A 17739-nucleotide genomic window follows, 5' to 3' on the forward strand; every position below is an offset into this window, starting at 1 on the left:
GATAGTTGCCACTGAGTTGCCGCGTATTGTATCAAATCATTATTGCAGCTTAATTTGTCTTTTACAGATTTTGGCAAGATCCTTCATGGAGAACAGACCGTATTATAGCCACGGCTGCCTCTAAATTCTTTACCGTTTTCTATTGTATCTTTTAGATAATTGACTTAGGGTGTTAAATGTCTCTGAGCTTTAAGCATTTTTTAAAAAGCCCTCTTTGTCAGTTTTTGTATAACCATTTGGTTAGAATTCAACCCACTTTTCTGTTTCTCTTCTGTTCTTGTTACCCCTAATGAACCCTTAAGTTACAGGATGTAACAAAATCACTTTGGAAGAAAAAGCTGGACATGTGCCATAGATGCTAACAGGCTCTAAATAGAGCCAAATGATTCTAGTTGTTGAAGTAAATTGACAAGGATGTGTATCAAAAAACCTTTATCTGACTTAATGAGCATATTAGAGTAGCAAGTCTTGGGAAGCACAGTCCCATACTATTGACTGGTGCATGGTATTGGTAGGAATGTGGAGGAGTATCCTAAACTTTCAACTTAATCTATGGTAGTTAGTGAAGAATTGGTAGGATTAAACCTAGTGATTATTTAAAGGAATTTTCCAGAATTAACAAAAAAATTAAGTCTGTTTTTTTGTTTTGACCCAGAAATATTGCACGGTTAAGCTATGCATGATATTGCAGGTCATTCTCTTTCAAGAAAAGAAAATTGAGCATCACAATCTATGTACAAATGTGGGTGCAGTGAAAATAAAGAAGACAAACATACTTGCCCCGATTCCCTGCCACTGTCATTCTGATAGTAAAAGGACAAGCGCTCCATAGAGTAGTAACGTTTAAAATCCCATGGTGAGGAAGATATATAAATTAATTGCACACCCTGGGTGGTTGTCCAACTTCATACACAACAATGATGGTAGGTCGTCTGCTGCCCTCCAGTAGATATATGGCATTAAAGGAATAGGCTTCAACAGAACCCGGCTCAAGGCCGCTGATTGAACACAACAGGTGTATGGATAAAAGAGGATTTATTGACCAGAATGCAACGCGTTTCACTGCTCATGCGCAGCTTCTTCACGCATGACAAGTCAGGTACACAGCAGGTTTATATAGGTAAGAATTAATCATTTCATTGACAGAGACAACAGAGACAATTTTTTAACCTAATGGGGGCTATTAGACTTTGCAAATTTCTAGATCTTCAAAATGTCACACTTGGATTGGTGGGTACGATATTCTTCAAAATCAGATCAATGCAGATAATAGGTCAATTATGCTGTAGAATATTTTTTATCTCAATTGCCGTGCAACTGAGATTAAAAATATTCTACAGCGTAATTGGCCTATTATCTGCAGTGATCCGATTTTGAAGAATATCGTACGCACCAATCCAAGTGTGACTTTTCGACGATCTAGAAAAAGTCTAATAGCCCCCAATAGGTTAAAAATGGTATTAATGATATCCAAACCTCCTCTAAATTAACAGTGGGTTGCTTTCCTTGCAATAAAGCACGATGTGTATGCTGCCCTATGATTAGTATACCTAAATTTACCTTTGAGTCTTTTCAAACTAATCGAACATTTCCTATTGAACACAGGGTGAGTTGTGACACCCAATTTGCAGTATATTTGTTAAGTTGTAGCTGTCGGTTGCAGTACGTGGGTCGCACGATTAAAACCGTATGATCGCGTATGTGCAAACACAGATCCAATATTAAAAATAGTTTTCCGTTACACAGTGTTTCTTGTCATTTTTCCACAACACATAATAACAATATTAATGATTTACAATTTATCATTTTAGAAACCATTCCTGCAACAACCCCTAATCGTTATCAAAAATGAATCAATCGTGAATACTATTGGATTTTCAAACTGGCAACTTTGACCCCTCAGGGGTTCAACGAATCAATAGAAAATGTTCGATAATTACTTATATTCCTTTCTGAAATGTTCAATAATAAGAAATTGTTCAATAATTTTCCACATGATTTTATTCAGAAATAGTTGATAACTAGTTATTTATATATAATACGATGCTTTTTTTATGTCGGGGCCATCACATTAAGTGCTATCCGGCAGCGCCAAATGCTTAAGCTGCTGCCGGATAGCAGCTTAATGTTCCCCGTGTGGTGCGGTAAGTATTACTTACCCCTCCACAATGCTCCGGGGTGCCCTCCAGGTCCAGCGCTGGTCTTCCAGCGTCTTCTCGGCCCTCTCCGATGACGTCAATACGCTGCTGCGCACGCCATCCAATAGGAATGGCGTACGCAGCGGCGTAATGACATCGCTACGCAGGCCCAGTAAGGAACACAGAAGAGGACCGGAGAAGACAGAAGAGGACCGGAGAAGACAGAAGAGGACCGGAGAAGACAGCGGAGGACTGGAGAAGACAGCGGAGAGCCCAGCGGAGGCCCAGGATCACCATCGGGAGCGGCGGGGACAGGTGAGTACAGCTTCCTATAATTTACATTGCACGGATCCCTCAACATACGATGGATTCGACAAACGATGGCTCGTTTGGAACGAATTACCATCGTATGTTGAGGGACCACTGTATATCCCTTGTGATTTTATATGTGATTGCTCCATGTGAACTACATATTGTGACTTGCAGTGGGCTCTGCAATTGCCGAATTCCCACAGCAACTCACGGAAAACACAGGGGGTTAATTCCTGGTCCCTACTGCTCTCCACTTCTAAAGGCTAGGTTTCCACACAGGTTTTTTTCTGACGTCTTTTGGAATGCTGCCACGGCAGTTTTTGAGCCAAAGCCAGAAGTGTATTCAAAAGGAATGGGGTACATAAAGGAAGGACTTACACTTCTCTTTCTTGTTGGATGCACTTCTGACTTTGGCTCAAAAACTGCAGTGGCAGCATTCCAAAAAACGTCAGAAAAAAACCTGTGTGGAAACCTAGCCTTTAGAAGAGGAGAGCAGAAGGAACCGGGCATCATCAGACTACAGGGGACCAGGGCAAGGGTATTCTGTATTTTTTGTTTTAACTGCCTCCTGAGGCATAAAAAAAACTCTGTGCTCTAATAAACGCTTTAAATAAAACTTAGCTAAGATCCTAGACAGAACTCAGTTTTTTTTTATCACACTCAGAATATAAGACAGGAAAGTTGAATGTGTTCCTAGGCCACTATGCTGAAAAGTGTCTTTTTAGAAAAACGCTAGTTCAGTATAAATCAACATAACCTACTCCTGACATATATCTCTGAACAAGGTCTGAATAAAGTGTTATTGTTCAGAAATGTAGTGTTCAACTACATTTTTGCGAAATATACACTGCTCAAAAAAATAAAGTTAACACTAAGATAACACATCCTAGATCTGAATGAATGAACAAATCATATGAAATACTTTCGTCTTTACATAGTTGAGTGTGACACAAAAATTATCAATGGAAATCAAATTTATCAACCCATGGAGGTCTGGATATGGAGTCACACTCAAAATCAAAGTGGAAAACCACACTACATGCTGATCCAACTTTGATGTAATGTCCTTAAAACAAGTCAAAATGAGGCTCAGTAGTGTGTGTGTGTTGCCTCCAAGTGCCCGTATGACCTCCCTACAATGCCTGGGCATGCTCCTGACGAGGTGGTGGATGGTCTCCTGAGGAATGTCCTCCTAGACCTGGACTAAAGCATCTGCCAACTCCTGGAGAGTCTGTGGTACAACGTGGCATTGGTGGATGGAGCGAGACATGATGTCCCAAATGTGCTCAATCGGATTCAGGTCTGGGGAATGGGCGGGCCAGTCCATAGCATCAATGCCTTCCTCTTGCAGGAACTGCTGACACACTCCAGCCACATGAGGTCTAGCATTGTCTTGCATTAGAAGGAACCCAGGGCCCACCCGCACCAGCATATGGTCTCACAAGGGGTCTGAGGATCTCATCTCGGTACCTAATGGCAGTCAGGCTTCCTCTGGCAAGCACATGGAGGGCTGTGCGGCCCCCCAAAGAAATACCACCCCACACCTTTACTGACCCACTGCCAAACTGGTCATGCTGGAGGATGTTGCAGGCAGCAGAATGTTCTCCACAGCTTCTCCAGACTCTGTCTCGCCTGTCACATCTCACAGTGTAAACCTGCTTAAATCTGTGAAGAGCAGAGGGCGCCAGTTTCAAATTTGCCAATCTTGGTGTTCTCTGACAATTGCCAAACGTCCTGCACGGTGTATGCACATGGTATAAGCACAACCCCCACCTGTGGACGTCGGGCCCTCATACCACCCTTATGAAGTGTGTTTCTGACCGTTGAGTGGACACCTGCACATTTGTGGCCTGCTGGAGGTGATTTTGCAGGGCTCTGGCAGCGCTCCTCTTGCTCCTCCTTGCACAAAGGCGGAGGTAATGGCCCTGCTGCTGGGTTGCTGCCCTCCTACGGCCTCCTGCATGTTCCCTGATGTACTGGCCTGTCTCCTAGTAGGGCCTCCATGCTCTAGACACTATGCTGACAGACACAGCAAACCTTCTTGCCACAGCTCGCATTGATGTGCCATCCTGGATTAGCAGCACTACCGGAGCCACTTATGTGGGTTGTAGACTCCGTCTCATGCTACCACTAGAGTGAAAGCACCACCAGCATTTAAAAGTGACCAAAACATCAGCCAGGAAGCATAGGAACTGAGAAGTGGTCTGTGGTCACCACCTGAAGAACCACTCCTTTATTGGGGGTGTCTATATTGCCTATAATTTCCACCTGTTGCCTGTTCCATTTGCACAACAGCATGTGAAATTGATTGCCACTCAGTGTTGCTTCCCGAGTGGACAGTGTGATTTCACAGAAGGGTGATTGACTTGGAGTTACAGTGTGTTGTTTAAGCATTCCCTTTATTTATTTGAGCAGTGTGTATATATATTTTTTGGGGAAAGAACAATTTTTGATTGAATATAAAATTGCCTAAAGGTACATATACAAAAAAAATAGTTATACTGAAACCAGAGCATTGTTATCAGAAGAAAGAATTTTTTTCTGGACCATTACTATTCAACCTGTTTATAAGTTAAAGAAACATTATACTTCATAGAACTTTAAATGTTGACAAGTATAGGGTTATAAATTTGGGGCCCAAAATATACAAGCTTACTATACCCAGAATGGATAACTATAGAGTAAATCTACACTGTAAAAGGATTTTGGTATATTTATTGATAATAAAAAAAACTACAGTATAACATGCAATGCCAGTTCGATGCATCAAAAGTTGAGAACATATTTTCTTATATTTGGATAAGCATGGCTAATATGAAAAAGGTATTATTTTTACCGCTTTATGATATTCCGATGCATCTGCTTATTAAATATGCAGTCTAGTTTTGGGCACCAGTATACACAAAATTGTAGTGAGTTCAAAAAAGGACAACTGCATCAATATGAAATATAAAAAAAATCTTGATTTTTAAGGAAATGCTGTTGAAAAATATTCACCTTACATAAGGCTGACCAGTGATATGGTATCTATTGTAGAAATATTTAAACGGCCCTTAAAAAAACAATGTGTTAAATGGGCACTGTCAGATACAAAAACTTTTGATATGTTTTAAAGCATGCAAAACCAATAGGTTTTGCAATTGCTTTCATTAGAAATTTTTCAGTATTTCATACTGAAAAAGAGTCAACCAACTGCACCAGCCGCCTGCTTGGACACATACTAGTCCTGCTGTGTTCATGCGTCATCACCTGTCATGGACAGACTTCCTTGATTGACAGCTGTGTGCACAGGGCTCATAGCTGGAGGAAAAATCCTCCCACTGTCAGCTTTTGTCCCGCTACTGTCAGTGAGGACAAGCTGGGAGTTGTAGCTTTGCTAATGCTAGAGGAAATGTGAGCAGACAGCACACTGAGGGAGGGGGCGGAGACCTGCACAGTGAGGCCACACCCCTCCCTTTGAGAAGAATTCAGATTAGTGAGCTAAATTAAAAGTGTAATAAAAAAATAAATAAAGGTGCTAGACACAAAAATTTGATGTACATGGTCAGGATTAGGTACTGAGTGATTATATATATATATATATATATATATATATATATATATTATATATATATATATATATATATATATATATATAAAATGTTGGATCTGACAGGTACGCTTTAACATTTTGAGGCCTTTGCGTTTCTGTGTAACTGTAAAAAAAAAATGTAAAAGAAGAGTTTTGAAATAAGTGAGGATTCAGTGTGGCACCATTATTTATAGAATTTTTCAGCATTTTCAATGTGAAATTTTCCCTTGTATGCCCTGTTGATGATTCTGATGCAATATGCCAGTATTAAAAAATCTCCCTATGTAAATGAACATCCTGTAGCGCTATTTAAGAATTTACATTTTAGCTCTTACCTTTATTTTCCCAAAACTGCCCTTGGGTATAACAATGTAATGTGAGTAGACCTCCACAGATATGTCTTTTAGCCATGATACTGAAGAGCCTCCTCGGTTTTCATTCTTTGCTTCTATGCTAAAATATGGAAGATTATTCCCCTGGTTGCAGTTGCGTGCTAAAAGATAGGAACAGGATCCTTGGAAGTGGAAGAGAAGTCCATCAAATGTGTGGTAATGAGGATCTCCGAAGACCACGCACGTGCTGCTTTCAACTGGTAGACACTGGAAATATTTCTCCTTTGGTTCACAGACTTCATATGGGCCACATATTGATTCCTGGCATAATATTTCATTATTGAAGTCAAGGCAACGACACCTGGTGGTACAATTACCATTTTCCCAAAACAATTGTCCTTTGCGCACAAACTGACCTGAGAAGAAAAAAATATAAAGGAAATTTTATGTTGTTATGTTTTCTGTATTAAAATATAAATAAAGGAACATTTGCACACAAGACCATACCTCCATCCTTTTATGACATATCTTTAAAGAGTAGCCCCCACCATCTTTTTTTCTTGTTTAAAACCACGATCCCCACTCTCCCCTAAACATACATACATACTGCAGAGTCCAGCAGCGGCGTGCAGGGGCAGCAGCAGCGGCGACATGTGTGGGAGGAGTGGCCGGCGTGAGCCCAAGGAGCCAATGCGCTCACTCCCACGTGTCTGATAGACAGGCAGGGAGCGAGCGCAGGCTGAATGAATTCGGACCGATTGCCTGCAGCTGGGCACTAGGAGGGAGACCCCTAGTGGCCGGTTTTCAAACGAATTTTAAAACATTTAAAAAAAAAGAATAAAAATATATTAGAGATATGTTGTAGTACATATGTACTACAACATATCAAAAACATGAGTTGATGACAGTGCCCATTTAAAACAAAAAAGCATTACACAGATATCACATCCTATGGGTATGTTCACACTAAGGATATTGTGTGAAAGTTAAAGAATTTCCTCAGTGCCTAATGATGGTTTATTATTGGGACTCTATTCTTTGGAGGACTCAGACCCATGGTGGAAATTCTTCAAATGGAAAAAGTGTGAACTGGGCAGCAGCCTGGCAATGATAGGTGGCTGCATGCGGAATCCATAGTGTGAAATTACTTTTACACAGACAAAAATAAACGATTTAAAATTACATAGATTGAACAATTATGGCCTTCTGTTAATGTCAAAGGGGATCCCATCTAATATTAGTGAAATGCCATACATGAAAAGAATGTAAAGTATGTGTAAATTACCCTTTTTTTTAACTTTGAAGTGCCCAGTGCAATACTAGAAACAACAAATAAAAAAGGAGGGCTCAGCCCAATATGTAGATCGGGGTGCTAAAATGGTATACAAAACATACCACCGAAAATCCAAGAGCAAAGAAGATACCATGCAAATGTGCACACCCAAAATTAGATAAGTAAATCAAATCATTTTATTGCAGAATAATTACAAAAAGACACAGACATTTAATAACACTTAAAAGTCTCAACACAGAGCCACCCTACAAGACAGGGGGGAAGCTTATGATCATCCTACTGTGCGATATTGGCGTATGACTAGCTTGCCCCATACTTTTATGTTCGTATAGCATCCACATATATCTCTAAGTTTTGTTATGAGATCAAAATCAAGATATACACATCAGAGAATGCATATTTGAATTATTAGATAATATATATACTTATATTTATTGGATAATATGCAATATGTCACATGACCCACTGTGGGGACGCACACTATCTTTACTGTCAGACATTGATACTATGAGAGTGAATGCGAATACACAGTTCATAAAATTATTTTCCAGAATACGGTCATGTATATCAAATCATATTGTATTTTTCAACCAACCCACCTAAATTATATGGATGTAACAGAAGAAAATCTACAAGTTTGGGGATTAATCCTATTGGAAGATGACAGAAGAGAAAATTTAGTAATGTAGAATTACATCTTGTCTTAGATTAAGACCGGATGGATTTCTGGTTTGTAATTTTATAATCCAGAACACTTCCCTGTCTAATCATTTTTGCTTAATATTCCCTCCTCTCACATTCTGTGTGACCCTTTCAATCCCCTGAAGCCTAAGACCAGAAAAATCACCCTCATGGTTTTCGGCAAAAGGCCTACTTACCATGGAAAAATGTCTGGATTGAAAATAGGGTATGTCCGACAGGTGTTTTCTGGTCCTAACCTTCAGGGGGTTGGTGGTACATTCTACATACTGTAACCGGCAAATCTCACACGTCATAAGATATACTACATTATTCGTATTGCAATTTATGTATTCTGACATAGTGTAAGTTTCTTTTGTTACTGTAGAATAAAATGTTTTACTGTTTTTCATAATCTTGTAGCATATGCACTTTTGATGTCCACATTTAAATTTCCCTTTGGTATTCAACCAGGTGGGTTTCCTTTCTTCCCTCGAACTGTATAAACTAGGAGATACGTACTGGCCTATGGTTTTTGCCCTACGTGACACACATCTATATCCATGTTCAAATGATTTCATGTATTGGTTGTCATTGGCTACCATAGGTATATATTTCTCCACAATTTTACAGATTTGTTTAAAATTCTGACTGTATGTTAATTTCTTTATTTTTTGGTTGATTTCTAGTATTTTTACCATAAATCAAATCTGTTCTATTTTTATTTTTGGCAATATTCCGTGCCCTATCCAGAGACCATTTATCTTGAGCCTTACGTTCAAATATTTCAGGTGTAGAACTATTGCTTCTAGCCCTGATCATTTCTCACACTGGTAGGTTTTTTACAACATGGGGCAGATGGCACGATCCTGCCTGCAGTATGGAATTAGTGGCCAGATCCTTACGATAAGTGGACGTGATGACTTTAGAACTATCCACATCTCCGTTCAGCCTTAACCCCTTAAGGACTCAGCCCATTTTGGCCTTAAGGACTCAGACAATTACATTTTTACGTTTTCATTTTTTCCTCCTCGCCTTCTAAAAATCATAACTCTTTTATATTTTCACCCACATACTAGTATGAGGGCTTGTTTTTTGCGAGACCAGTTGTCCTTTGTAATGACATAACTCATTATATCATAAAATGTATGGCGCAACCAAAAAACACTATTTTTGTGGGGAAATTAAAAAGAAAAACGCAATTTTGCTAATTTTGGAAGGTTTCGTTTTCACGCCGTACAATTTACAGTAAAAATGACATGTGTTCTTTATTCTGAGGGTCAATACAATTAAAATGATACCCATTATTACATACTTTTCTATTATTGTTGTGCTTAAAAAAATCACAAACTTTTTAACCAAATTAGTACGTTTATAATCCCCTTTTTTGATGACCTCTAACTTTTTTATTTTTCCGTATAAGCGGCAGTATGAGGGCTCATTTTTTGTGCCATGATCTTTACTTTTTTTTGATACCACATTTGCATATAAAAAACTTTTAATACATTTTTTATAATTTTTTTTAAATAAAATTTATTTAAAAAGTAGCAATTTTGGACTTTTTTTTTTACGTTCACGCCGTTCACCGTACGGGATCATTAACATTTTATTTTAATAATTCGGACATTTACGCACGCGGCGATACCAAATATGTCTATTAAATACATTTTTTACGCTTTTTGGGGGTAAAATAGGAAAAAACAGACGTTTAACTTTTTTATTGGGGGAGGGGATTTTTCACTTTTTTTTACCTTTTACTTTTACATTTTTTTAAATTTTTTTTACACTTGAATAGCCCCCATAGGGGACTATTCATAGCCATACCATGATTGCTAATACTGATCTGTTCTATGTATAGGACATGGAACAGATCAGTGTTATCGGTCATCTTCTGCTCTGGTCTGCTCGATCTCAGACCAGAGCAGAAGACGCCGGGAGCCGGAAGGAGGAAGGTGAGGGGACCTCCGTGCGGCGTTCTGAATGATCGGATCCCCGCAGCAGCGCTGCAGGCTATCCGATCATTCATTGAAATCGCGTACTGCCGCAGATGCCGGGATCTGTATTGATCCCGGCACCTGAGGGGTTAATGGCGGACGCCCATGAGATCGCGGGCGTCGGCCATTGCCGGCGGGTGCCTGGCTGCGTTCAGCAGCCGGGATCAGCCGCGCATGACACGGGCATCGCTCTGATGCCCGCGGTTATGCACAGGACGTAAATGTACGTCCTGGTGCGTTAAGTACCACCGCACCAGGACGTACATTTACGTCCTGCGTCCTTAAGGGGTTAAATCCAAAAAGCTAACCTCAGATTCATCACTATGAAGTGTGAACCTGAGGTTGCATGGATTCAGGTTGAGATGTTGACCAAACTGCTGTATGGTCGGCATAGACGACCCCCCGATAAACAGGAGGTCGTCTATGTACCAACCATACCACAGGATGTGCTCCCTGTAAGGATGCTGCTCGGAAAACAAAAATGGTCTTTATTAGTGAATTTCAATAATGAAATGTTTGGTGCCGTTGCACACATACGCATATGAGTCCGACATAATTTGGAGGAATTACAACTTTTAATATTTTTGTATATTTTTGTACATGTTTTTCATGTTTTACATTTTGGTCACCATTCACATTTATCATGCGTTTTTATAATGTATGTTGTTTGCAGGAGAACAATGGGTTAAACCCTGGGATTGTTTCCTATGGGCGGATCCCCATTCTTCCCCTCCATAAAAGAGATCCATTTGCACTATATGTTTGTAAGACTAAGGCCGTTGATTGCGGCCGAAACGCGTCACCTGTCTTCGTTATGGCTGAATAAAGTTTTCGCATTGCTTGACATCCGTGCTGGACATCTTTTGTTCGCATTACTTATATAAGAACCAAGGTTCGGTTCTGTCCGAGACGCGGCAGGGGCGACTGAGTGAGCTGTGCCACACTTGCTATACTTGTATGAGAGTGAATGGATCAGGTCACTTGGTCACATGATCACATGTATTGATGGTCAGCTGATTCAAACATGTGACCTAGGGTTGTTACATCATTACACGCTCTGAGACCTTGTTGGATCCCTTCCCCCATTCCCAGCTGGTAAAGATGATAACAGACACCCACCATATAAAAGACAGTCCATATTCATGATACACTACTGCTCCGCTAAGGAAGTTTTCATGTAGGCAACGGAATGTGTGGGGACTTAGGGGACACTGTACTTCTGACCCTTTTGATATTTGACCTAACCCTCTCTCCTATTGCTGGTATCTGCTGCTTAAGGGCAGCATTACTTTATCTCACATCATACAAGGAGGGCAGCAGTGGAAATAAAAGGAGGTGCAATCAGCGCTCTCTTCCGGATAATAGGTCCCACAATCAGTTGAATGGAACGGACCAAATGACATGGTGAAGGATGATTTATTCTTTAAAATAATAAAACAAGTACAAGTGTAAATGGACAATGTGTTTCAAGGGGCGGGACCCCCTCTTCATCAGGTCCAATGAGTGGATGCAGGTAAGTAACATCATTTCTATATAGAAAAAACTCACGAAAATTGAAAGTGTTTGGGGTTACATACATGAATATAATTATAAAAAACAACATCATGTTGCATGGAAAATAAAAACTAAAAATAATACCACAGGTCAAATTTCAAAATGCAGTAATTGATGCCTTTTGTCAAAAGACAGAAAGACCTCTGCGAAGGCATATGGAATCTTCCCTCTCTCTTTTTGGACAGATAGATGTGTCATTCGTAGTTCGGAACAGCCAGGTATCTGAGACACCCGGTGCACGTGTCTAGCGCAGAAAGACTAGACTGGGCCCGGACAGCTATGGGGGACCATCTGCCCGGACACCACCCAGATGGATTTCAAAATATCATACCCATGATAAGGTAAGGGATTGCATGTTGGGGGATTCTATTAGGTCTAATAATTTTTTAATGATTTTAATCATGTTTAAATATAGATAAATATAGATTCAAGGTATAAACATATATAAATACAGGTATAGATATAATATAAACAAAACAAAATTCAAATAAAAATAAAAAAATAATAAAAAAAACAATAAAGGTATAAATTGTATTATGTATATAATGAAATGTATAGTAAAATTACACATAAAATGATGGTGCTATGTTAAATGCATAATTATTTTGACGTGTTTGTATGTATATATATATATATATATATATATATATATATATATATACAAAAAAAGAGGATTGCAGCAGCACACATTGGTCAAAAAAAATTGAGACTCTTAGCGCACTTTTTGATCAAAATGTGTCCCCCATCCACCACGGGGAGGTGGCCTCATTTAGTCAGAGGCTATATGCCCAGCAGAGGTGAGTGAATAGTTGAGTGCTAGGCTCAGAATTTGTGCTAGGTTCCCATCCTAAATGAGGCCACCTCCCCGTGGTGGATGGGGGACACGTTTTGATCAAAAAGTGCGCTAAGAGCCTAAATTTTTTTGACCAATGTGTGCTGCTGCAATCCTCTTTTTTTTGTATACTCTGATGCCATGGCAGTGTGCACCCGTGTATTAGGCTGTTGTGCCGGCTATCTTTCTTTTTTCTTGTATGTACAATTCAGGGGGAAATGGCACCCTCTTTAGCTGTGCACCCCTCCCCCTTTCTCACAGGTGGAGTTTTAAATGGATCCAGCATGTCACCCAGTCAGAGGCTATATGCCCAGCAGAGGTGAGTGGATAGTTGAGTGTTAGGCTCAGAATTTGTGCTAGGTTCCCATCCTAAATGAGGCCACCTCCCCGTGGTGGATGGGGGACACGTTTTGATCAAAAAGTGCGCTAAGAGCCTAAATTTTTTTGACCAATGTGTGCTGCTGCAATCCTCTTTTTTTTGTATACTCTGATGCCATGGCAGTGTGCACCCGTGTATTAGGCTGTTGTGCCGGCTATCTTTCTTTTTTCATGTATGTACAATTCAGGGGGAAATGGCACCCTCTTTAGCTGTGCACCCCTCCCCCTTTCTCACAGGTGGAGTTTTAAATGGATCCAGCATGTCACCCAGTCAGAGGCTATATGCCCAGCAGAGGTGAGTGGATAGTTGAGTGTTAGGCTCAGAATTTGTGCTAGGTTCCCATCCTAAATGAGGCCATCTCCCCGTGGTGGATGGGGGACACGTTTTGATCAAAAAGTGCGCTAAGAGCCTCAATTTTTTTGACCAATGTGTGCTGCTGCAATCCTCTTTTTTTGTATACTCTGATGCCATGGCAGTGTGCACCCGAGTATTAGGCTGTTTTGCTGGCTATCTTTCTTTTTTCTTGTGTATATGTATATATATATATATATATATATATATATATATATATATATATAGATATGCACTTTTTTATATCATAAGATATCTAGAGGATATAACAAACTTTTGTGTCTGCTTATTTCCAAGTCGGGAATTGGGACCACAGTCGGGCGGTTACCTCCCATTTGAGTCATCGATTTGGGTGGATGGCTTTTCTTATCGGATCAATTTGGTCACTCCATTTAAGCCATACAGCTGCAGTGATTGGAGACAGTAGATCCAATACATTTCTTTCTTGGCTAGTGCTTCAAAACGATTAGGGACATGTTCAGCGATAAAATCTATCGGCATAGTAGAAATTATGTTAGTGATTTCTTTGTGTTTAACCGTGACATGACGTGATAAACTGTGGCACATGAAACCTTTCTTAATATTGCATCTGTGTTGATTTATTCTTTGGTGCAATTGTTGCGAGGTTCACCCAACATATTGTTTCCTGCAAATACAGTTGATCAAATATGTTATAAATTTGGACAGACAAGTCATGTGGAATTTTATGGCAAATGTTTTGCCCGTATGTATACTCGAAAAATGTGTACTGCTCTCTTTAATCGTCGTGCAGCAGAGGCATCTCTTTTTCTTACACTTGAAGACCCCTTTAGTGAGTGTGGGCTCTATTGAGTTAGAATGGTCTGATGTCTGTCTTTTTATCCGATGTCATTTTCTGTTTAGATGGTATCAAATTTTTTAGATGTGGGTCCCATTTGAGGAGGTTCCAATGTTTATTTAAAATCATTTTGATACTCTGATGACCTGTTGAGTATGTTGTGATAAAGTTGGTGTTGAATTTAGCAGTCTCATCTTTTTCTTTTGCAGGAGCTGTGCTTTTAGCGAAGGCCGATGTGGAATCTAACCTCGCGATTGATGACAAGCATTCTTCCTGAGTAAGTGTTTTTGCTTTTTTACAGGCATTTGCTACTAAGGTTCTAGGATATCCTTCAGCTGAGAATCGATTTTTCAGTATCCTTGTTTGTTTTGAGAAGGTGATCTCGTCAGTACAGTTCTTCCGCACTCTTCTAAATTGGCCATAAGGTATATTTTCTTTCCACTTATGGAAGTGGCCGTTTGAAAATGGTATATAACTAATTGAGTGCGCGGTTTTGAAGAATGTGGAAGTTGTTATTGTGTCCGCTTCATGCGAAATTAGTAAACCAAGAAATTCTATTGTGTTTACCAATATGTTGGGGACAAGAGTGATTCCCCAATCGTTAGCATTGATTTCCTGGATAACTGTCTGGATTTGTCCGTTGCTTCCCTTCCAGAGTACAAACAGTACAAATGGCGGAAGTTTTGACAGATCTTCCAGACACATTCCTGGTAAGATCGAAAGAAGGGCAATTAACAAAAATGGAACGGCAAGCATTAAAATCTCTGAAGGATAATACAAAGATTGTGATCTGCTCCGTCGATAAAGAGGGGGGAATTGTAATCCAAAAATATGAGGATTACAATAAAGGGGCTTGGAAAATTCTGGGAGATACCATATATTACCAACAGATTAAAGAAGACCCATTCCTCATATTACAACGGGAAATTATGTCTCTATTAGTGGAGGGTCTATCACAAAATATAATCACCAAAAAAGAAAAAAACTTCTTATGGATTCAAAATCCATCTACTCCCTTTTACTACTACCTGCCTAAGGTGCATAAAGATCAGAAATGTCCCCCTGGCAGGCCGATTATCTCGGGGATTAACAGTGCGGCCAGCAACATTTCTCAGTATTTGGACTTAATACTGCAAAACTATGTCCAAAACTTGCCCAGTTTTCTGAAGAATTCAGATCAATTAATCAGAATATTAAAATGGGAAGAAAATAGGGTTCTCTTCACAATGGATGTGTCAGCACTATGCACCAATATTAAACATGACTTAGGACTAAGCAGCACCTTATGGTTATTAGAAGCTGACCCAGAGATACCGTCGGAACAGACCACATTTAGAAGGAACTGTCTTTAGCTTATTTTAGAAAAAAAATGTTTTACATATGATGGGGTGACCTTCCAACATATAAGAGGGGTGGCATGGGGACAAGGGTCGCGCCCTCATACGCAAATTTATTTATAATGAATAATAGCATTTTTCAAAAACATGCAGTCCTCTATAAAAGGTATATATGACTTACTAATTTCGCATGAAGGAGACACAATAACAACTTCCCCATTCTTCAAAACCGTGGACTCAAATAGTTATATACCATTTTCAAGCGGCCACTTCCATAAGTGGAAAGAAAATATACCTTATGACCAATTTAGAAGAGTGCGGAAGAACTGTACTGACGAGATCACCTTCTCAAAACAAGCAAAGATCCTGAAGTATCGATTCTCAGCTAAAGGATATCCTAGAACCTTAGTAGAAAATGCCTATAAAACAGCATAAAACACTTGTCATCAACCGCACTTGTCATCAACCGCGAGGTTAGATTCTGTATCTGCCTCCACTGCAAAAGAAAAAGGAAAACAAAAAGACGAGACTGATGAATTCAACACCAACTTTATCACAACATACTCAACAGGTCATCAGCGTGATTTTAAATAAACAATGGAACCTCCTCAAATGTGACCCATATCTAAGAGATTTGATACCATCTAAACCGAAAATGACATTTAGAAGAGCACCATCAATCAAGAACATGATTGCACCCAGTCGGATAAAAAGACAGACTTCAGACCATTCTAACTCAATAGAGACCACATTCACTAAAGGGGTATTCAAGTGTAAGAAAAAGAGATGCCTCTGCTGCATGACAATTAAAGATAGCAGTACACATTTTTCGACTGCACATATGGGCGAAACATTTCCCATAAAATTCCACATGACTTGTCAGTCCAAATTTATAATATATTTGATCAACTGTATTTGTGGGAAACAATATGTTGGGTGAACCTCGCAACAATTGCATCAAAGAATAAATCAACACAGATGCAATATTAAGATATTGATAAGATATCATGTGCCACAGTTTATCATGTCATGTCACGGTTAAACACAAAGAAATCAGTAACATAATTTCTATTATGCCGATAGATTTTATCCCTGAACATGTCCCTAATCGTTTTGAAGCACTAGCCAAGGAATAAATGTATTGTCTCCAATCACTGCAGCCGTATGGCTTAAATGAACCGACCGAATTGACCTGTTTAGAAATGCCATTCACCCATATGGATGACTCAAATGGGAGGTAACTGCCCGACTGTGGTGCCTATTCCCGACTTGGAAATAAGCAGACACGAAATTTTGTTATATCCTCTAGATATCTTATCATATAAAAAAGTGAATATATATATATATATATATATATATATATATATACACACGTCAAAATAATTCTGCATTTAATATAGCACCATAATTTTATGTGTATATTTACTATACATTTTATTATATACATAATACAATTTATACCTCTATTGGGTTTTTTTTATTAGAATTTTGTCTCTTATACATACATTCATGTTTATATTATATCTATTCATGTATGTATATATGTTTATACCTTGTATCTATATTTAAACAAGTGATTATACCTAATAGAATCCCCCAACACGCAATCCCTTACTTTATCATGGGTATGATATTTTGAAATCCGTCTGGGCGCTGTCCAGGCAGATGGCCCCCATAGCTGTATGGGCCCTGTCTAGTCTTTCTGCGCTAGACACATGCACTGGGTGTCTCAGATACCCGGCTGTTCCGAACTATGAATGACACATCTAACTGTCAAAAAAGAGAGAGGGAAGATTCTTCCCAGAGGTCTTTCTGTCTTTTGACAAAAGACATCAATTACTGCAGTCTGAAATTTGACATGTATGGTATTATTTTTAGTTTTTATTTTCCATACAAAATGATATTGTTTTTCATAATTATATTCATGTATGTAACCCCGAACACTTTAAATTTTTGCAGGTTTTTTCTATTTATAAATGACATTACTTACCTGCATCCAATCACTGGACTGATGAAGAGGGTGTCCTGCCCCTTGAAACACGTTGTCCGTTTGCACTTGTACTTGTTTTATTATTTTAAAGAGTAAATCCTTCTTTACTATCTCATTGGGTCCATCCCATTCAACTGATTGTGGGACCTATTATCCAGAA

General features: G+C 39.2%; 1 protein-coding gene and 1 long non-coding RNA gene across 3 annotated transcripts in view; one reads left to right on the top strand and one right to left on the bottom strand.

Annotated features, from left to right (window-relative positions):
- Positions 1-17739, bottom strand: part of TECTA (tectorin alpha) — a 271389-nt gene that overhangs the window by 196927 nt on the left and 56723 nt on the right. The window contains exon 8 of the mRNA XM_056544773.1: positions 6357-6769. Within this exon, the coding sequence (XP_056400748.1) occupies positions 6357-6769 (413 nt within the window). The remainder of the gene's footprint in view (positions 1-6356; positions 6770-17739) is intronic.
- The window catches only part of LOC130294630 (uncharacterized), an 81342-nt gene that overhangs the window by 46038 nt on the left and 17565 nt on the right, over positions 1-17739 (top strand). The window lies entirely within an intron of this gene.

This window comes from Hyla sarda, chromosome 10 (assembly GCF_029499605.1).
Source record: "Hyla sarda isolate aHylSar1 chromosome 10, aHylSar1.hap1, whole genome shotgun sequence".
Taxonomy (NCBI): Eukaryota; Metazoa; Chordata; class Amphibia; order Anura; family Hylidae; genus Hyla; species Hyla sarda.